Genomic DNA, 23,367 nt, shown 5'->3' with positions numbered 1-23,367 from the left:
TACACACGTACGTAAATTGCTTTGAAAATTGATTACCTATCTGGTTACCTAAATACTTTACAGCACAAGATAAAACGAATTAAAACTAGAGTTATCACTTAAGTTTGATAAATGTATACTTCTGATAAATGCAAACACAATAAAGGTTATGGAAATAACTTTAAATCGATAAAAGGAATCTGCGCTGTATTTCATGGCAATAAATTACTCTATCCAGTAAACCTTAATTTTCGTAAAACGATTGTTTTCAATATCAATAATTGCTTGGTATTTACTGGAAATGAAACTATTTTTAACCGACTTCAAAAATAGAAGGAGGTTGAGAACCTCCCATTGAGAAGTTCCCATTCCAAAAATATATATATGTATATGCGATTTTAAATACCTTAACAACGATCAGTACAGAGTACTAAAAAAACCAACTTCAAAAGTTTCTGGAATTACATCTATTTGCCAAGTTTGATTGAAATCGGTTACCGGAAAGTGCGCGAAACCGAATTCCTCCCCTAGTTTGCCACCCTTACAGGTGGACTATGTTCTTCAAATTTAAATGGGACAATACTAAGGTACACTATTTCCAACAAAAAAAGAATCATTAAAATCGGTTCATCAATGCCGTAAAGTTAACGCGTAACATACATACAAAAAAACCACAAAATACAGTCGAATTGAGAACCTCCTCCTTTTATTTGAAGTCGGTTAAAAAATAGAAAAATGTTTTAAATAGTACAAGCATATTACACATACACATCAAGAAAAAAATTAAATGACGTCTTACCTTGATCATACTGCACATAATGGCGCGCTTCATGGGCAGTGAGCGTGTACTTCTTCAAAACGTTGTCGTCCATCAAAGCCTTGCCGCGGAACAGGGAGAAGCATCCCGGACTACACAGTACGCAACCAATCATGTGCTCTGTCGCCTTTTGCAGCCAGTGTCCGATCGCATACTCGAAGGTCTGGTACCACGCCATGAATCCTGTAAGGATATAAAAGACTTTGTTCTGCGACTTTTGGAAATTCAAACAATGTTTGATTGACGATCCATACAATCCAATAAACAACTGACGCAGTTTTGTATGAATAATGGCGAAATAAGTTATTGGTTTTATTGATATGTTTTCCGTTTTTCGGCTGTAGCAGAAATGTCATCTATATCATAAAATAATAAGACGTGCATAACTGCCTCCGTAGCCGAACAGGAACCATGCTGGTCTGCCACGCAAAGGTCCCGACTTCGATTCCCGGGACATTTAATTCTCTCGACAGTTTGGGTGTAAATTGTATGGTTGTCTATGTGTGTGTTCATGGTGCCTGCCATACAGGGTTTCCCTACTGCATTAGTTACTAATATAAAATATGAGACGTTCACGTACCACGAAGTGGACAGTGAGTGTTTCCAAGTATAAAAAAGAACTCACCAGACCCAACTGGATGTATGCGGCCACATGCAGCGCCCAAGTTTTTGTCCTTCTTCATTAAATCAATTAGTAAAGTTACAGCAGTCGGTTTGAAGTCGATGTCGCCGTCTAAGGCAAGAAGATAGGTGTTCTCGGCGATTGCTTCCTTGCGGTCCACATTTACGGGAAGATCCATTAGACGGTGACCGAGTAAGTAGTACATGTACATTACCTGAAGCAATCCAAACAGTAATATTTAAGTATTGCAGTCTTTAGTAGTAAATATTTGTAAAGCTGAGCCTTTTGCGTTTAACGAACAGTTCATTGTCATTGTATCTACTCGGAGAATACATATAATAATTATTTTTCATCACACTTGCTCGTAAACAGTGTCATAACATGCAGGCTAAGTCGGCTGTAATGTGCCTGAATTACGCCCACGGGGCTTTTTCGTTACATTACCGCCTTAAATTTTTTTAAAAGTTAATTGCACTGTAGGTACTGCTCGTATACGTTAAGATTAAGTAAAAGTTTTAATGCTCGAAAAATCTGAATTATTTCATAGCTCAAGCTTTGAGGTATTGAAAAAAAAACTAAACATTTGCTAAATTAATTTTATAAATTCAAATTCTGCAGCATTCTTAGTAAATTATTTATAGTAATATCTTTATCATCATGGCTGTATGTGTTTTTGCCTTTTACAACGTTTTAGTTCGAGTTGTATTATCTGTGGAAGAATAGCTGGCCATCTGTTTATATATATATATATATATAAAAAAAACAAAATCCGCCATTTGCAAAACCTGTAATTAATTGTTGTGTTGTGAAGCGATATTTATTCATACCAGAAATAAATTATCATTATATTTATTTCCTCGCACATGTGACGAAAAACGTTGTATGTAGCAACGGGTGGTAATACATTCCAAACCTCGAGTCATTGAAGCCTTCTAATAAAATCTCGTTAGCAATTTCTTATTCAGCGCCCTTAATACTATTATGCTTCAATATTTTTTTTATGATACCAAGTGACAGGACGAACAAGACGTGCGCCTTGCGGTAAGCGACACACTTGTCCATAATCTAACAATTTATAATAATATGTGCCAGACAATTACACTAACTGCCTGGTCTCGAACTAGGAATACCAAAGCAACGGAATTCTGGGGCACTTCCCAGAACACCTAGACCAGAACCAATTAAGAATCAGAGAGAAATTCATTTACCAAATTGGGTATACAGGGAACCGAACCCGGGACCTCGTCGTCCATGTAACCATTAGGCAACGAGGTCATCAAACAGTTGCAGTGCCGCCCAGAGCTTTAAATCGCAAGAATTTGAAGAGCACAGCTACCACACCCATTAACAGTGAGATATAAGTTGAAAAGTCCCATGTGCCTGTAATTTCACCAGCACCCTTACTCTTATAAACCGAAACGGAGTAATGCTCACATTACTGCTTGGCGGCAGAAATTGACATTTGTTTTGTTATATTAAAGAAATGGACATAAATCTTTCTTCAATTAAGCCGATGACACAATTTGATAGTAGTGGCGACAGATAATCGCAGCTTCAAACGTTTCTGTCGTGCAAATGACAAGGCGGCTGCCGTGAACCGCTAAATTGTCGTCACGATCTAGCGGGAACAGCTAGACACGACAATCGTTCAACGATAAATACAACGACATAATGGGAACGCACCTAGATGTTATCCAAAATTCAAGTCGTCATTCTAAATGAGAAATATATTGAAAATTACCTGCGACCACCGCTTTCTATGTCTGATCTTGGCCTTGTCTTTCAAATGACAAAACATTTTGTTCTTTCCGGGTAGAGTCCACACCAGTCTGCCCCCATAAGGAGTGGGGAATTTCTTCGGAGCCCGTAGTTTGATATTAGCGTGATGGACTTCGGAGGCTGCGGTATCAACGGTGTCAACTAAGCATTGGACGAACCGATTTACTTGAGAATCTTCCGTGCTGTGATCTGACACTTCGAAAGCATCGTCCAAAAAAATGTGTACTGTTGACAATATTTTAATATTAAAAACTAAGATTATCCATTTCGAAGGCCCCGCATAGAAAAAAAAGGAACTTTAAAAAGTTACATGACCTCTTAAAAGCCCCGCAAAGAAAAAAGTAACTCTAAAAGTCACACGAGCGCAACGAAAGCGAAAGCGAACGCAAAACGACAGACGCCTTGTCTGTCGTTTTGCGTTCCGCCGTTTGCACTGGCCCTAAGATTGGACAGGCCATTTGAGAAAGACTCGCGAACTGCACACGTGCATTAGGTTGTCAGATCTGTTCGCGTGACATTCGCGCGTCGCTAGCGCACCATCCACCCTGCCTACATAGGCACCCTTTACTATATAATACTAATAATATAATAACGCCCTCACTCATAGCCCCGCACTAGGGAAACCCTGTATCGCGGGTGCCATGGACACATACATAGACAACCGCAAGTTACACCCAAACTTACGAGCGAAATATACAAATATTTCTCCCGGCCCGGGAAACGAACCCGAGACCTCTACGTGGCAGTCCAGGGTGGTAACCGGCCATGGAGGCAGTTGCAGTTAACTGCACGCATGCAGCGCGTGCGCAACACACATGCAGCGCATTCGCCAGAATTTAGCGTTAACTGATCCTACGTCATTTATAAGGCATGTAAGCAATTGGTATGGGAATAGAACCAAGTATCCCGTAACCTTGCATAAGTTAAAACATCTTATTTTTTTAGAGTAACTTACCTCTAAAAAAGAGCTCTAGAATAAATTAAATCAAATTCCTTCATGTTATTTATAGCTTTGCTTAAAAAAAATAACTTTTGCGCAAATCGATTTTCTTTAATATATTTCACTTACTCTCCAGTTCATAATAATCTCGGTCGACGATCCCAAAGTATTTCTGTGCGACCCTCCTCGCGCTCTGGTCGGCGTCAAGACGGAAGATAGACTTCAAGAATTCCATCATCTCGTCCTTGGTCTCGTGCCACATAGTTGCGCAGACATAAACCCTACGAAACATTCCAATTTTTTAATTGGAAGAAGTTTGAACATGTTCTATAACATTATTGTTGATACAAACAAACACAAAGATCCATGGGGACGTTCAAGGCCAGAGTGAATAGGCATTATTTAGGTGCGCATGCTACATTGTCGACGAGGTCATTTTGCATCAGGTGAGATGGAGGCCAAGCTCTCCTTTTTTGTAGTAAGATTTTTTTTGTAATAATGCAATGCGATTTAGCAAAATACTAACTGCTTATATTATCAAAATCACTATCCTCCTTGTCATAACGCGTTAAGGAAACCCTGTGTCGCGGGTACCATGGACACACACATAGACAACAACAAATGATACCCAAACTCACGAGAGAAATAAATGTAGGCCATACAAATATTTCTCCCGCGAATCGATCCTGTGACCTCTGCGTGGCAGTCCGGCATGGTAACCGTTCGACCACAGAGGCAGGTTTATCATTAACATTTCTGTTATTGTTGCGGCACTTTTTGAGAAAAGTCAATGTGTTTCTTTTACTTGGAAAAAAACACTTCGATGCGGTTGGATTCGAACCAAAGTCTCCCAGCAAACTGTGCCAGACGCTATGCCAACTAAGCCTCACGAACCAACGGACCTTACGAATTTTTTCATGTGTTCGTTAGAGAACTTTGTTTTTGGTTTTTAACGACTTTTTGCTGTAGTGCGAAATCTATGAAAGTGTTTTCTTCACCCAGGGAGGTAGGTACCTTTACACTAACAGCCGCTGATTAGAGAAGTTACTTCAATAAGTTTTATTGGATGTCAGGGTGTTTCACCACCATGATATTCAATTATTTTTTAGTAAAATTACTCCACTACTTTGTTATAATTATTAATAAAGATCGAACACTTAGAAAAAAAATCGCTTAATATATAAATAAATTAAAATCCTAACTAATGGAGTGATTTCGCAAGAATTAATTAAATATCAGTGGTGAAGCCTCCTGACATTTCATTAAAGCTTAATTACATAAATTGTAATGAAACATATAATCACATAGTACCATGTCAAAACAAGGGAATTAAGAGATATGAAAGAGAGATAAAATATCAATTTCTTTTAAATAATTTATCTAAATACCTCGTAATCTTGTCAGATGGTTTCACATCTTTCATAATTGCTCCGGAGCCTTCGCCTTCAGACGCGTTATCTGCTAATTCTCTAAGGTCCTGTTAAATAACAACAAAAGCATTAATAGTCATATTTTTAAGGATGAAATAAAATCGTTTGACGGATTTAGAATGTTAAAAAAATATTTTTAAGGAAGTGTCATTTCAGGATTTTCCTGTACAAAATTTGAGACAGCTCGGCAAAAAATATATGAAAAGTCGAAAGTAATTTTGCGAATTTTCGTAGTATGGTACGCTATTTTCGGCACCTTGTATGATCTTTCGGACAAAAATGTCATACCTACATAAGGGCTTCCATCACGCATGCTTTTCATATTATAATATAATTAATACAATTCCATCCTTATCTGTTATTTCTTTGATAAACCAAAGACAAGGATAAACGAATGAAAGCTACCAATTTATTGGTAGATATTATTGATCTTCTTTATCTTATTAAATACCAAATGGAGATTATTGATAAATATTCTATGGACACTTACCCCCACTGAAATGTCGACGTCATCGTCCTTGGTCCTGTTCATGAGTAAACTCAGGTCAATAAGTCCACCGTCATACCATGGCTTTGAGAATAATTTGTCAGTGGCAGCCAGTCGCTCGCATTTAGGCATCCACGTGTGCAGTGTGATCCACGCTTGGGATATCATCCACAAAATCCATACCCAAACGTGCTCGTAGCCAATGTACCGCCATATGTAGTACACTAAAAGATGGAGTTTCTATAGTCAATGCAACTTTGTATGCGACCTAAGTTATTTTATCGAGCAATGATCTTCAATGAAATTATTTCTAGGATTTTTATTATTGTGTACAAAACTTATGGTGGCTACAGATTCGATTTTTGGCGATCGACACGTGTCGATCTACAAAAGAATACGATACCAAACGTCTGATACTTACATATTTACTCGATTTTGTATAACAAAAAATACGATATCGATTGCCTGGTTTTTACAACTTTACTCGTTTTGTTTGATCAGTAGGGCCAGCACGACACGGCGCGACTAGCGCGAGAGCGACATAAAGCGCGGGATTTCTAAGCGAGAATAGCAGTACATCACGCTTCATGACGCTTTCGCGCAAGTCGCGCCCTATTGTGCTAGCTCTATTGACTTGTCGATCGTCAAACAATCGAGCAAACCTATATGCACATTTAGAGTACGGAAATTTAGATTTTTTTTAAAGAATATGTATGTTGTTTCACCCAATTTGTTCTTTAACATATCTTAGCAAACAACACCGCCCAATAAAAAATGACGGTTTTCCCTGCTGAACGTTACTCAATTCAAAATAAAACGTAAATATCAATAAAAGATATATGATACAACGTCAATTATATATATATATAACAGAGCACTTAGTTAGTGTCGATAACCTAAAAATCTTGTATACTTACGATAATATGTACAAGCAGCTTTATCACTCCTTTAGACTTATTTGAAATGACTTGAGCGGTGCGGTTTGCTAAGAGACGATATCATATAATGAAGGAATAACCTCTGGGAAATCGAGCGGCCGCTTCATTACTATAATAATGAAGCGGCCGCGCTATGCAACGCGAGTGTACCGCAAAATTTTGCAGATGTGTGCGTCCGTACACGGCGCACGGCGACAACGTGAACACATACAAGCCGCGTTTCGTTGTATGGAGTTACCACAATTGTCTTACTATACTATGGTTTCGGGCTCATTGTATGACATACGCAAATTTAGATCGGAAAAAATAATTTTATTTCCAATAATACACTCAAAGAACAAATACGAAAAACGTACCTGGAGGCATCTCGAAGAACAAATAATCCGGAATAGTATTATGGAAAGCACATGGATTTGCATTCCTTATTCCACAGAAGGTAATCAACAGATTAACAGTGACAGGACCGACTAGATTTAAAGCCAATGTAAAACTGAAGTTCTGTATGAGAATTTTGCACGCGAATTTGGCGCTGGCGAAACAGAAATAGGCTACTGTCACTTGGATCAATGCGACCCATAGCGGGGAGCTCCACTGTATGGGCAATGTGTATGTGCCTCCTGTTTCAGCGTACTCTATTGCGCCCTCGTAGAGGTCTTGAATTATTACTTGTACCTGAAATCAATACAGATGGATAGGTAAAGATGCCACTAGATAAGAACTTTTTACAGTACCACTATTTGCTTAATACTTCTCGGTATACTATCTACTATTTTCGGATGTCATCGGATTTCCATCTGATAGCCTTTGCAGTTGGTGTGAAGGATATCTGATGATGGTATATGGCTGAACGCACTCAAATCGACTTGGAAGTATAAATTCTTGATTGTTATTCAACAAAGGGCATCTATCTATCTCTTTCTAACGTATATCTCTCGCTATCTTTCTCTCTCTAATTTCTAAATTGTATCGACTACGCACACGTGCCATTGAAATTCCAAGAAATTGCAACACATAACCTTTTTTCGGCACATAGTAAAAGTGATTATTATGAACAAGAACAATAATCAAGAATTTTAATCTTTCTTAGAAATGGTACCAATATTTTTGGCGCCTAGTTTTATTAAAGTATTATACCATTTTGGAATCTTGGTTAGTTGCGTCAATTTTTAAAAAAACTTGCCGCAGTGGTGTCCATACTTTTTTTTTACAAAACGATTAGTAAAAGTCGACTGAAGGTAAAAATATTTCAAAATTTTAAGGAAAAAAAATATTTTGATGGATTTTTGTGTAAAACTGCAGGCATTCTAGGGTTTTTAAGAGTTGTGGTAGACAGCAGTACTACTTAGGTGGCCGTTAAAATTAAAACATCAGAAATATCTGAAAAAATGTGGTCGTGGTGATTCAAAATATCATTAAGGGAGTAAATTTTCGAAGAATAACAATTTTTTTATCGTAATTGAAAAAAAAAATGAGATAGATTTTTTTTCTTATTTTTCCTCAATATATAGAATACCACTATTCTTTATTTAATTTATATTTTTGTTAACTTGCTTGGTGTATTCTTAAGGATTCAATGTTATTATAAAAAATGAAATTGGTTTTTAGCTCTATATGTGGAACTCAAAATCATACAAACAATAAAGCATGTACTTGTACTTCTGATATCATTTTTGTTTCTTTTTTCTTCACTTCTCGTGGATAACGTTTCAGCCATGTACAAGAAGTAAGGTGGGAGAAAGAGTAAAATAAAAGAGATCAGACGGAGAAATATGAGATATAAATAAACAATTAGTATAAATATAATACAACAGCAAAATTTTTATATCATTATTTAATATAGATGTTAAATCTGGTAACTACTATATAAGGGTATTCGGGTGCATTCAGAAATCCGAAGATTGCCGAGAGATATTAAGAAAGTTATATAAGTACTGTAGATGTAATTTATTGTTCATGTCAGAAACAAAGTTTTCTGCGACCTTGCAATTAGTTAATAGACGTTGCATTTACTAAAGACGATTGCAGTTAGTCATCATCAACCCATTTATACGTCTCACTGCTGGGCACGGGTCTCCTCTCAGGCGCGAGTAAAGACCATAATCCGCCGTGCTGGCTTGCGGGTTAGGGACTTTACACTTTTTCCGAGGGTTGTGTCCCTTCTTCGACGTGCAGATCACGATATTTTCCTTCCTTCAAGCTCATAGTAAGTTTCAAACATACACATAAATTCCGAAACGAGGTGCGAGGCCGGTTTCCCACGGCCTCTGCTTGAGAGGCGGTACGCTACCCGGCTTTTTCACAGATTGCAGTTAAGTTAAATTATAATGTATACGTCGTTATTTATATATATATATATATATATATATATATATATATATATATATACATATTTATTAAATGTGATTAGTGAGCTTGAATTTCCTATATTATAAGTCATATTACACTTCCTAGCTCATTCGTATCAACGCCAATATGACAAAAGTCGTAAGTGGTGATATCATAGTAGAGTCTCTGATTTGATCAGTAACTAAAACATAATATACAATACCCAGGTCGGAAATATTACACATCGATCTTTAGGAAATAACCATCGGTCGTTATCGGCTACCTTCGGATTTTTAGATCGCCGTTTCCGTTCAACGACCAAAAAATTAGCGTCAAAATATCATGTAGATATGAGTGACAGATGCTCTACTAAACCAAAATCAACCGATCATATTTTTCTAAAGGTCGATGTAATATATACGGTCTCCTATTATAATTTTAAGTTATACGTATACGCAAAAATTTATATTTTCTATATTAATTAATCATAAATATATCATAAGGTTGCGTGTTTAAATTACGTCGGGGTCACCAATTTAGGTGCGCTTCAGTGGTAGTTTAGGTGCAGGTGAAATGCTGATGTTGAGAGTTGGAAACAGAATGTGTTTATTGGCCAATGCCGCTATTTATATAATAATTTAAAAACGCTGAATAGTCTACTAAAAGTGCTGAATACACTATCAACCAATCAGAGGGCCTACATTATTGCAAGAGCGAGACAGATGTATTGTTATCTCGCTAATAAACAGATACGCGACCCGTGGACCGCGCAGACCAAAATTACCGTCACTAAACGTAACGTATGCAGCTACTGACTGTATTAATAACAGTATTACACAACATAATAAATACAAACATTACGTAGTCAAGGCCACATCAAGCGTGATGCTTTGGACTTGAACGGTTCTTATTGTAGGCAATATAGAATTGAATTTAAATCTTAAGATTCTAGTTAGACACGCTGTCTATTGTATTTAAGTTTCGTAGAAAGCCAAGGGCACGAATATTGTTTGGATATCCAAATAAACATTATAAATCTTACCTCGTACACCGTGTAAAATCTTTCACCAAATATTTCATTTACAGATGTGAAGAAGGACCAAGGGTTGTCGTCTTGAATATGCAGCGAAATCAGAATGCCAACCATAAAAATGAATATTTTCCATAGAGAAAGAATTCTTTGGGTGTAGTACCGAGTTTTCTTCAGGTTAATGCGAAGATCGCATAGGTATGTACTCAAAGCTGCGAAAATAACAAAAGTAATTTTAGTCTTTGTGGACCACACCTAAACAATGCCTATTCACTCTCGCCTTGAAAAGGTCTAAGTTACAGCGTTCGAGGAACAAGACTGCAGGCGGGAAATTCCACTACCTAGCCGCTTACCATACAAATGGGAAAGCGAAACGCTGCGTGCGAATCCTGGGAATATCCATAACATAGTTGCAGCGCCACTATCGTGACACAAATCACAATAAGGGCTCGTTCCCATTATGTCGTGACGACAGTACACAGATACACACATAGAAGAACACGATTAACTGTCGTTCACGACTTTTTTGACGTTATGACGACAGACTGTCGTGACCATAGATTTAGTACATAGGTACCTATATATGGAGCGCTGCCCTATAAGTTGTGTAGTCAGGTATTTTCTGACTACCGTGGTCAAAGATGTCACGCCTTTTTTTAGTCGTCGTATGCTTTCAGGCATAGTGAGCTGCTTGCCTAGTTGATTTGGGTCATTTTCTAGCCGAGTTCTGTATTTATTACTGTGGGAGGCTATTTCTTCTCTAACTGTAAATGAAAGAAATTCGTGAATCTCCGTTGTTTTTATGAACCATGGCACATTTGATGTCTGTCGGAGTATATTGCTCTGCATCCTTTAGATAATCATTATATTAGAGGTACTAACAGTGCCCCAGAGTTGTATGCCATAAGACCAAATTGACTTTAGTATTGCTTTATAAATTAGAATTTTGTTATCAATGGCCAGTTTAGAATTTCGTCCAATTAGCCAGAGGAGTCCTTTGAATCTCAAATTGATCTCATCAAGATCATCATCATCTCATCTCTTTTGGTTTGGATGTGTTTCTTCCAGGTAAGTCTGCGGTCCAAATGCATTGTAGGTATTTTCTGGTGTGGGAGTTGAGCGCCATTTAAGGTGACCGGTGGGCAGTCTTCTTTGCGGAGAGTGAAGGTGACCCGTACTGATTTAGTCTCACTAGCAGCAATTCTCCATTTTGCTAGCCAATTCTCCATTTCGTTTAAGCTGCTTTAAAGTAGTCGGGATGCTTCAACTCGACATTTACTTGAGGCTAGTAACGCCGTGTCATCAGCGAAGGTAGCAACGGTGGCCTTTGGGTTTTGTGGCAGGTCAGCTGTGAAGAGTGTGTACAGAACAGGCCCAAACACGGAACCTTTTGGAACACCCGCAGAGATTTCATGAAATCCTGATGTGTGGTCGCTATCCCCAATTTGAAATGTTCTGTTACTAATGAGCTCAGGACTCCATAGAATTTGTGTGGCAGTAATGACTTTATTTTATATAGCAACCCCTTGAGCCAAACGCTTATTCTACAGTTGAGTGCTCTTTTCTAAATCCAAATTGGTGGTCAGGGACAACAGAATTTTCCTGAAATACATGTGTCAGCCTATGTAGCAGACACCTCTCAAACAGTTTGGACATAACAGGCAGTAGGCTGATCGGTCTATATGAAGTGATTTCGTGAGGAGATTTACCAGGTTTGTTGACCATTATAATTTGGGATATTTTCCACAGATCTGGGAAATGTCCTACTCTCATGATTGTATTGAATGGCATAGTGAGATATTCAATTTCTTTGCGCGGCAATTCTTCAAGGACTTTCTTGTCGATGAGATCGAACCCTGGTGCTTTGTGGTTGGGCATGAGTTTAATATATCTACTTATCTCCCTGGGCGTCGCTAATTTTAGAGGAAGGTCAAGTTGGAAGTCCTGGTTAAGAACGGTGTCAATATCTTATTCATCCGCATTCGTTTAGCAGGATTTGGTTTGAAGACTTGACTCAGATGGTTTGCAAAGGCCACTTTCACTTTGTTCCAGTTTGCTCTGTTCAGTTCTAGCCCATTTTCCATTTTGCATCCGAAGTGGCGGCTTGTGCTGTAAAGGCCAAACAAAGTTTTTGCGACGCGACATCGCAGACACGTCTGCACCGAACGGTAAAGTCTAGATTGCCCCTTTACAACAAAGAAGTATATGACATCTGGTAGCCTATTAGGGTCGGTAGGCCAGTTAGTAGGTTCAGCTGTTGATATCGTGGTGATATTATTCTTATCTAGACTCTTCTTGAGTTCTCTACCCCTGGTATTAGTCAATCTGGAGGGCCTTTTGGCATTCCAGTCTCCTCGGGCTACGAAACGTGCGCCCAGCGCGTCAAATAACTCATCGTATAACCCTTCAGTTATTTTATGTCTTGGAGGACAGTATATGGCTGACACATTAAACGGTCCGTTTCATGCAATAGTGCCTGCTTGTATGTGGGCTTTTTTAAACTGTGCTAATTCACTGTGTTTGATGCTTGACCTCACGATTACGGCTGCTCCTGCGCGTACAGTTTCATCTGGGTGATTGGTGGCATAAATACCATAGTTTTGTATCCGGATCCTACTACTCGCCGTAAAGTGAGTTTCAGATACCAGCAGTATATCGATATTGTGAGCAGCAGAACTTCAACATCTTCTTTGTTTGGAGACAGCCCGTCTAGGTTCCAGGCTATCTAGAGGGAGGTCATTTTACTAAATTGGAGACTAGGTTTGTTATAAGGCTAATAAGTGCACTCATGTGTTGTAAGATTAAATCGAACTTTTCTGTTTGTTTGAGTAACATTTCTTCCAATGTTTGACTTATGGTGGAGGGGATTTCAGTTGTTTTGTTTTTATTGACTTTCAATACATCGGCATATCTGGGTCGCTGAGAATGGCCAGGAGTTGGTCTAACCTTTTCATCAATGGGTTGGAGTGGGAACTGGATAGTCAGACCAACAGCCACTTTTTGGTGGTCCTTGCGTTTAAGGTGTTGCTGTTTGTTAGATTTCCTGGCTAACATTTCTCTATACACCTCGCAACTCTTGTAATTTGCTGGATGGGCGCCTAGGCACGATCTATCTTAGGACACCCCGCGGTTTTGTGAGCTTGTGCACATTTCACGCATCGATACTCACGATACGGTCTCATACGGTAGTTTTAGTGTAGCCGTATTGTTGACATCTTTGGCATTGGACTACTACATTTCGTTTGCGTGGATCTTCTATAATAACTGACTGGTGGTGTATGTATTTGAGATTCTTGACAGCTTTGTTTTTGGGGCCATGTGCTAGATTCGGAAAGAATGTGGTGGATGGCTTCTTTTCTTTTCTCCAATAATAGTGTTACCCGTACTTTCCAGCGTTTCTTTTATTGCACTAATTGGTGTTGCGTGATGAAGGTTTCTGATCACGATTATATAGGGCCGTTTGTCTTTTCTATTGAAAGTATGTCCGATTAGGCCTTTTCCTCTCACTGCATCTATTATGTTTTTGTATACCTCTACGGTGGTACAGCTGATACGCAGTTGATTTTGGTTGACAATTTTGTAGCTGAAATCTGAATTATTCACGATATGCTCAAGGACTTTTGTTTGTGGACTGTTATTTTATTGACGTCTTTGATGCCACACAAGATTATAGGAGGTGGTTTTAAAGGTTTATTTAGATTTTCGCTATTTTGTTTGCCATCATCATCTATTTCTTCAGTAGATAGTCCACTGAATCTGTTAGTGACAATCAATCTTTCGGGGGATGGTGAAGATACCTTTTTCTTTTTGCATTTCTAAGCGTAGGTACTCTCTGCCAGGTTGGGTGATTAGCATCTACGTGGTCAGAATAGGTTAGCATGTCGGAGATATGGGTGTGGCTGTTACTCGCGGCTAATGGAACTTCTATGTTAGTATCAGCCTTGTTACTTAGTGAGACACTTCTTGGCCTGGTGGTGAACAAGCCGGGATGGAACGCTTGATGAACTAGTTTCTTATTGCTCTCTTTAAGACCAGTAACATTAACTGGTATGGGGGCCTGGGTGCCCGCCCTCAAGTCTTCGGTAACCAATTCTCACTCAAAGGTCCGGGTACCTGTGAGCGCCGGGTGCTAGCCGGATTGCATGGCAAAACGCGCCCTAAGTAAACTAAAAATTACTGCCGCACCACTGCAGCGCTTCAACAAGCGTCTAATTTTAGATTACGTAGACTGCTAACAAAAAGTTTTCGTTCAAACTGACTTCCCAAAGTGAGACGTTACTTCAGGCGTTACTTCAGGCATTACTACACCGGGACAGTTGCTTAAGCTGTACCAAGCAGAAGTCCGGTCGTGTATGGAGTACACTGCCACTCATGGGATGGCTCTGCTAAATACCAACTGGCCACTTTATATATAGTAGTATATATAATAGGTTTATAGGTGACTCGGAATCAGCAGAGGCAAAGCTGCAGAGCCTTGAACACCGTCGTAAAGTTGCCGGTTTATCGGTATTCTACAGAATATATCACGGAGAGTGTGCGATGGAATTGCATAATTTGATTCCACCTTCCCCTTTCCATTATCGGGGGACTAGACATGGGCTGGGATTCCACCCCTATGTTGTGGATATTCCCAGGTTTTACACGAAGCGTTTCGCTTCCACATTTATATGGCGAGCGGCTAGAGAGTGGAGAATCCCCTACCTGCGAACTTATTCCTCGAATGCTATAACTTGGACCTTTTTAAGGCGAGAGTGAATAGGGATTATGTAGGTGTACATGCTACATCGTCGACTTCATCATCACTTGCCATCAGGTGAGATGGAGGTCAAATGCGCACTTATTTAAAAAAAAAAAAGAAAGACTGACCTGACGCATTCTTCTGGTCAAATATATCGACGTAGTTTTCCCACCATCCAAGAGACACCAAAACACATGCCACTGGTGTCATATAAATCGATGTTTTACATTCAGTTAGCGGCCACATAACAAATGCAGTAGCTTGAGCGGACACGGCGAAGACATCTAGGATTAAAAACGTATAATATTTCGAATCCGTGCGGTCCCTCGTGCAAGCTTGTAGGATTCCGGGTACTATACACATAGCGCTCATTAGCATTGCACCCTTTACAACGTCCAAATCAGGTAATATAATAAGTATTAGCATAGCTATGCCGACCGCATGCAAAGTTTCTATGACGAACGCCTGAAAATAAAGATTCATAATGGAAGCGAAAATACTTATTCGGTATCATTTTCTTATAACAAATACAAAAAATAACAAAATGGTACGTGGTTAAAGGAACGCCGTTCAGGCTGTTAAAAAGTTGTTTGCCTAAGTAGTGTAATGTCTCCATGAAGCAAGATATTGTCGCCTTACTTTCTCAAATTCGTATCTTAAAGCACAAAGTTACTGAAATGCAAAAAATGGATTGTATATACAAATTTTGCAGGCTGATTTCACATCACATTTCCTACATATTCACAAACTGGCAAACATTACTTAGGTAAAAACCTATTCTTAAAGTAATGCATCCAAATTAACACTTTCGATAAGAAATTTAAAATAAATATAAAGTTTTACCATCTCTTGAATAATCACTCTATGAGATACGAGTTTGAGAAAGTAAGGCATCGATGTCCTATCTACAATATTTAAAGTAGGTGCTTCCCCTTCGTGTCATTGTAGCTGTGAGACGCCCTCAATAGTAGCAGTAGAGCTCCTTGTGAAAGAATTTTCCCAAAGAAGTATTGCCATTATACCTACTTTTGCCGCCAGGCAGTCCCTGGTCAGAAACTAAGAAACTAGGTAATTCCCTGCACTATGAGTACCAGAGCAACAGAATTCACTTAAAGGCACTACCCAGAACACCCACACCAAATCCAAAAAGTTCATTTCCCAAATTGGGAATTTTGAAATGAACTTTCCTCCACATTCAGTGCCCATATTGCAGACAGCCACTGAGGTCGTCATAGCATATATTATTAAATATTATCAAAATAGATGAATTTGACGGAAATTGGTTACGTTCTAGCCACCAATATCAGGCCAATAATAATAACCTACTTAATGCAATATTACGTGTAAGATTAAGGATTACTTACAATTAAAAACTGACCAATGGAAGGTTTCGCAACAGATTTGAAGAAACATATTCTCACTGATCTAAGAAAAATGCCCAATTCAGGAGCGGCGAAAACTATAAGAGCAGCCCAGAGCCAAGCTAGCCTTTCCTCGGTTGGCAGGTATGTTACAAACTGTTGATCTAATTCTGCAGACAAAGAATAACAACCTTTTTAAAGATACATTATTTTTACAGTCAGTCTAACTTTGTCTGAGACTTCTAAGTGAAAAAAAAAAAACATAATTATACAAAATTGTTTACTTTGAATGTTTTCACCAATCTTTCGTCTGGCCTATTGTGTACCACACCCTACTAAAAGTACTTTAAATAATTAGCCTATGTATAGTCCCACTGCTGGGCACAGGCGTTCTCTCACAATGACGGGGTTTGGTAACTTCACAAACATATTACACAACAATTTAACAATTTAATGAAATTGCTTTCCAGATGTGTGCAGGTTTCCTCACGGTGTTTGCCTTCACCGAAAAGCTCATGGTAAATTTCAAATTCAATTTCGCACATAAATTCCGAAAAATTTAGTGGACCAAGCACGGATTCGAACCCATGATCCTCTGCGTGAGTGGTGGTAGGCCAAAACATTAGGCTAACACGGTTTCAAACACTTTAAAACGATATTACGAAATTCACCAGTAACCGAATTTATTATTAAAAAATAGCATAAAGTACTTTATGGTAATCTAATAGTGTTATTAATAATAAGAACTGAATTCGAATTCTGCAGTGTTTTTAGAATTTTGGAAATAATTTATTTTACATTGTGGCTGCATGCGTCATTGGCTTTTATAACATTTTAGTTCAAGTTGTATTATCTATGGAAGAATACCTAGCAATTTGTTTAAAAAAAAAAACAAAAATCCCGCCATTTGCAAAATCCGTACATGTTGTGTTGTGAAGCGATATTTATTCATACAAGAAATAAATTATCGTTGTATCTATTTCCTCGCAAATGTGACGAAAAACATTCTATGAAATACATTCTATGTAGCACAGGCGGTAAAAATTACAAAACCTTAAAGCTCTTAGCAGCCTTCGGCTTCGGACTTCTAACAAACTCTCGTTAGTAATTTCTTATTTACGGGCACATTCTGAAAAAGTAATTACGAACCTAAAGCTTTATTGCAATGTACGATTCGTCGATCCTTTTTCAACTGGGACGTTATAAACAGCAATGTGCCTTTCGCAATCACAGCGGCTCCCAACACGCAGATGAATACAAGGATATAGGCCAACACTTTAAGCACTTTTACACTGAAGTCAATCCATGCAGTGGTCGCCATCGACCCGGTCTCCCTCTTGATCGGGATCTCTTGAAAGAGATTCCATCCTTTTTGGGCTTGCGCTGTTCTCTGTCTGAAATAAAATTATACTAAACTAGAACATCTAGAGATAAATTCAAATTCTTTATTTGCCACGTCACAAATCACAAAGCTCGTAACATTTAGTACGTCAATAGTACAAAATATCTCTACTAACATTTAATGTATTACACAACTAAATTCAAAGATTTGATTTAAATTATTAATTTAATAATAATATATTGCTATGAAATAAATCGCATAAGTAATAAATCATCAATAGATACATTCATCATCATCATCATTCGGCCATACGACGCCCACTGCTGGGCATAGGTCTCCTCAACGATCTCCACGACGATCGGTCCTGCGTTGCCCACATCCATCGGCTTCCCGCTGCCTTTACCAGATCGTCGGTCCACCTGGTGGTGGGCCTACTCACAGAGCGCGCGTCCGGTGCGCGGTCGCCATTGAAGAGCCTGTCCGCCCCGACGGCCATCGGTTCTCCTTGCTATGTGCCCCGCCCACTGCCTCAGCTGAGCAATTCTTCGAGCTATGTCGGTTACCTTAGTTCTCCTACGGATTTCCTCATTTCTGATTCTATCACGTAGGGAAATACCGAGCATAGCTTTTTCAGCGTTTTTTTTTTCACAACACGTCACGCCTGATCTCGAGTAACTTTTGTAACAGACCATGTGGGCTGCCGGCGGGACATCTTCAAGCTTTGCCAGCAGGCCGCGCATTACGCCGTGATTCCACCAAAAACAGACGGATGTCGCCACTAGAGACGAGATCGACACTTGATTACAATGTGGATTAATTGTTAGCAGAAGAGCCAAACAATTGGCTGTGTTCGCCGAACGCACAACTTATATTTTCGGCCCGCTGATGCAAACTTTGACTGGTCAGGACTAGAAGAATCGAAAATAAATTTTGATTCCTAATTGTGGTACGCTGGCGACTCACATGGCCTGCTAGGTAAAATTCGAAAATACATGGTGGCCTGCTGCACTTGGGTTTTTGTGGGCTGCCGGTGGCCCACATGGCTTACTGGTTAACATTCAAAGGTACGTAGTGGCCTACTGCAGTACAATTTTTGTGGGCGGCCTACATGGCGCTTAGAGTGCTATTGTAATAATAAACAAAAATTCAATATTTTATGAACACGTTACTAAAATAAACTTCCAACCCTAACTAGGTAAAAGAGTTGCAGGTACCTACTCAGATTTATGACATAAAAAATTAAGAACCATGCTCAAATAATTCATGTTAAGAGCTAGTAGCTATTCAATAAAAAGAAAAAAATCATCTCATTCTCTCAAAAGCTAAAACATTGAGACCCTGAAAATGGTATTTACTTAGTACCTATACAGCAACCAAGAAACAAAGGCGCATTAATAATTATAATTAATCCATTGTAACTGCAGGCAACGATATTATAATATCACTTAAATTAATCAGTCTTTATCAATAAATATCACTGGAGTGCACATCAACGATAACTTATTGATTACGCATTTGAGAGTTATAACACATATCCGCTTATTAATTGCCATCATTCAGTTATTATACTGCGGTTGCAGGATCGTTTATCAATGAAGACTGAATGGATATTTACAAGAGATTTAGAGAAGAGTTTAAGAGATTGAACAATTTTGAAATTATTTAGGTAGCAGTAGAGCTTCTTCTAAATACCATTATATCTATTTATAGCGCCAATGATAATTACTGGCGGAACTACAGGCACATGGGACTTGTTAACTTTGTGTTTCAGCTTTGCGATTTAAAGCTCTAAGTATAGTACTTCAGTAGTTATATGGGTACTCACTTGGATCCTAAATATAAGAAAGATCTACAAATCGAAGGTGACGTTGATTGCATTGTTAAGTACAAATTTGTATAAATTTCAAACATTTCAAAAGGAAAATTGTTAATATTGATGTCCAGTATTGATTTCATGATAAGTACCATTACAATGTTATCTTTGTGTTAATGAAAATCACAATTCTAACGAAGATCGACGTCGTTTACGTCAACAAAATTATCAAGATCTAGATAGTTGATATAATGAATTTAAGTTATCAAGTTCGAATATTATATTAATAAAACGTTAAATTCAACTGATAATACAGGAATTTGTAATTTATACGAATATTTATGCGCTATAATGTCCCTTATACACTAAGGACTATTGACGATAAGTATAATAGAATACCTATTGTATAGTCGACCCTTAAGATACCTAACCCCTTGGCCGGCCTTTTGATTCTGAGAACCATCCTACACATTCAACATAAAATGTTAAAGGAATTCCATATTTATGGTTTAAATAAGTGTACGTTAAAGATAAAATAGGCTTAGAAAGTCTCTATAAAGGTCATTCACAAATGATTCAATCAGGAAGTCATATCAAAATGAATTTCACGGCCCACTGGTTAAGTTAAACTTGTTTTAAAACACTTCTGCACACCTATCTACTCCACTAAATGGTCGGTTAGGGGGTCAGGTATCTTAGGGCATCGATTGTACACATAAGTAAAAAGTTACAAGACAGAATAAATGGAGAAAAGGTGCAAAGCAACATGTAATTTATGCCTATAAACAGAACTGGTATAGTCGGAAACTTACTCTTCGTCAGAGTCTTCATACAAGTAGGTGTCTTCAGAATCCGTGATGTCGCTATCACTGTCCACTTTAGGAAAGTTCATGCTCGTCGTAGCCATGGTTGCTGAAACGTTGTGCAATTGTAAATGGTGCAGCCATTGACGCATTATTGCAAGAAAAAAATAGAAGAATGTGGACCTGTGGTACAGGTATGGCGGCTAAATTTTTGATCATTCTCATGATGTAAAATTGGAAGTTCAAAATGTCACTAGCGATAGGGTGTATAAACACTTATAATATCGCAACCTAGGTGTAATAAGGCCATATCTGCAAAATTATATTTCGAGTTTTAAAATTGTAGGAACGAAATAAGTCGGCAACCTTTTTATATTTAAGTAGAAGAGTTAAAAATTCCACACATATAATTTGGTTCATGTGGTTCGTATTATTTTTATGATTTTCATGTGTTAAAGGCACTTTTGACGTGTCTCACGTGGCTTTATTATACCAAGTAAGATGATATCGTTCTGTTTATTTATATATCACCTTAACAAAAGCACAAACATACAAAATTCGCGTAAACAAACTTTTTGCTTGTGTACGGACTACAGTATTAGTGTTTGCGATGGTCATGCTGGCATCTGTTGAGATGATCAAAACTTACAGCTTGGGGTACACATCTTTTGTCTTTTTGTCTTTTTTTCTATAAAAACACTGTTGTCAACAGAAACTTAAGTCAACAGAATATTTTGTAATTTCTTTGTAAATGCTATTTAATTATCAAGAATTTAGATTGTTGTAATAAATTCCTAGGATTTTTTTGCACATATTTTAAGAAGACAATAAAAACAACTTTTTTCTTTCAAAGTTTAGCAAAAATAATAATGCACCCAGTATGAACAATTCAAACTGTAATGAAATCTCAATATTATTATTATAATAAAATGGAGATATTTTGAATTTTTATTGCACAAAAATAAAAATTAAAAATACCTACTTACGTTTATTTCTACAGCACGAGCCACATCACGAAAAAATCACACAACTGTCGCTTTTTTCACACACTTTTCAATATACCAGGCGTTTACTCGGATCAAAGCTAGTACAAAAATGGCAAATACATTTATACGTATAATCCTCATATCTGATAGTCACTTTCCTATCGTAACTTGATTATTTTTTATCGGTGTCTAAGTAGTTTACAGTGAATTAAAACCTTTTAGTGGGGATAGCTTTATTAATCTGTTCATGGCATCTTGTTCACATTTATTATTATTATATTATTTATACGCAAATAGAAATAAAAAAAAACTAATAAGTAAAGTATTTTTCATCACACTTGTATGTATGTACGTAAGTGTAAAATTAGGCAGTATTTTTATCATGCGGTCCTACTAATTCCTAGGGTGGTAGGCGGTTCGCGTCACGCCCTCAGAAAGCAGTGGATCAGCGATATCTATGTACTAAGTCTTTGCAATGGATATTTTGTTTATGAAAATTAATGTAAATACAGTCTGCTTCATTTCATTTAACATACGAGGTGCATACAAACGCGTATATACCATGGATTATTGTAACTAAAATTTATAAGATTTTTTTTCATTCATACGTAGAATCAAAACAAAAAGCTTTCTAATGCTCAAAATTTTTTTTTGACGTACTAACAATTTGGAAATATAATATGAATAAACGTTTTTTTCTTAACTACTTCGCAAGTTTTATGAAAAACATTGTGTGCCACATGGGCGGAACAACAATTACGGATGTTCAGGCCATGAATTAAAATTTAAATGTCCCTCGATTCGTAGTTGCCTACTACAGCCCTGCTAACACAATGGTAGTATAATAGCGCGCAATTTCATCATTAGAGAATTATGAACCTAATAATGTATTTTGAGAAGTTACGAGGTCATAGACCACGTGCACGCTCGAATTTGTGTGTACCATACTCATCTTTTACTCGGACCACTAAACTGAATAATTAAAGCACAAAATAATATCAATCAATGTCATGTTTATTACAGTAAGTAAGTACTCCTAAGTAATAAATTATATTATGCATAAATATTAGATCAAGAACACACATAAAATACACTTGTTCCGAAATACAGACTGTATATTTGAAAGTGGGACATACTTATAGAGTGCGTTATATTCCTGATTCTGAACCCAAAGAAATAATAAACTAATGAACTTAAACTTTACAAAAAATATTTTTTAATTTTTTTTATCGACTACTACTTGAGAACAACATTAGTTATCGAAATCTATGCACATCACTATTATTGCTCCGACGCAGCGGTGGGTGGCGGCACAGCAGCGAAAACCAAAGCACAGGTCGGGGTTGGGGGCGCGGGCGCATACGCGAAATTGCTGTTTGCAACTTCAGACAGTGCACGCGCGACCTTGATCTAATGAAGACACGTAAATTATTTTGTACTTCCGCTCGCCCAATCGCCGCAAAATGGATATTTATTCTAACGTCGAATTGACTCAGATGGTGCGACTTTACGCAATAAGTGGTAATGGTGTGAGACAAGCTATTGAAATGTTCCCAAATCGGAGTTTAGGCGGAGGAGGTGAACAGTGTCGAAGTGTTGCGTGAGAGGATTATCTCAGCATTTTATACTGTGAGACAAAACGTATTTGTGTTGTGCAATTTAAAACAAAATTTACTATGCCGTGCTAGACTATGCATTGTGGCAAACGGTGGACATTTTGAACACTTACTCCGTACCACGTAAGTGTAAATAAACTGTAAACAACTAAAAAATCATTTTAAACAATTTGATTTCACATTTTTAACTACGCCAAAAACCTCAATTCTTATTAAATGATAACTAGTTACTAAATCATAAACTTATCTTTTTTAGTACTTAAAACATTTCGATGATAGTTCAAGTAAAAAATAATTAGCATAAGCTAAAACGTAAATGTGAAATCATTGTTATTGTTGCTGTCTCACTCGGCGCTCGCTT

The 23,367-nt window shown here is 37.8% G+C and overlaps 1 protein-coding gene across 2 annotated transcripts in view; it reads right to left on the bottom strand.

The window, feature by feature from the left end:
• The window catches only part of LOC113235651 (chitin synthase chs-2-like), a 42,093-nt gene extending 20,589 nt beyond the window's left edge, over positions 1-21,504 (bottom strand). The window contains exons 1-13 of one of the 2 annotated variants that reach the window (XM_026471480.1): positions 21,391-21,504; positions 20,414-20,513; positions 17,596-17,840; positions 16,450-16,616; positions 15,214-15,550; positions 10,360-10,559; positions 7,349-7,664; positions 6,058-6,278; positions 5,526-5,614; positions 4,267-4,418; positions 3,160-3,422; positions 1,422-1,632; positions 779-979 (exon numbers count right to left, since the gene is read on the bottom strand). In XM_026471480.1, coding sequence (XP_026327265.1) covers positions 779-979; positions 1,422-1,632; positions 3,160-3,422; positions 4,267-4,418; positions 5,526-5,614; positions 6,058-6,278; positions 7,349-7,664; positions 10,360-10,559; positions 15,214-15,550; positions 16,450-16,616; positions 17,596-17,840; positions 20,414-20,508 — 2,497 coding nt within the window. In that variant the 5' untranslated portion in view covers positions 20,509-20,513; positions 21,391-21,504. Of the gene's footprint in view, positions 1-778; positions 980-1,421; positions 1,633-3,159; positions 3,423-4,266; positions 4,419-5,525; positions 5,615-6,057; positions 6,279-7,348; positions 7,665-10,359; positions 10,560-15,213; positions 15,551-16,449; positions 16,617-17,595; positions 17,841-20,413; positions 20,514-21,386 lie in introns of both variants that reach the window. The other variant, XM_026471488.1, reaches the window with a different exon arrangement.
• Between the last annotated feature and the right edge of the window lie 1,863 nt (positions 21,505-23,367).

Source organism: Hyposmocoma kahamanoa, unplaced genomic scaffold (assembly GCF_003589595.1).
Source record: "Hyposmocoma kahamanoa isolate Upper Pololo Valley unplaced genomic scaffold, ASM358959v1 102, whole genome shotgun sequence".
NCBI classification, from domain to species: Eukaryota; Metazoa; Arthropoda; class Insecta; order Lepidoptera; family Cosmopterigidae; genus Hyposmocoma; species Hyposmocoma kahamanoa.
Note: the sequence above shows the minus strand (reverse complement) of the source record. Positions and strands in the feature narration are given on the sequence as shown.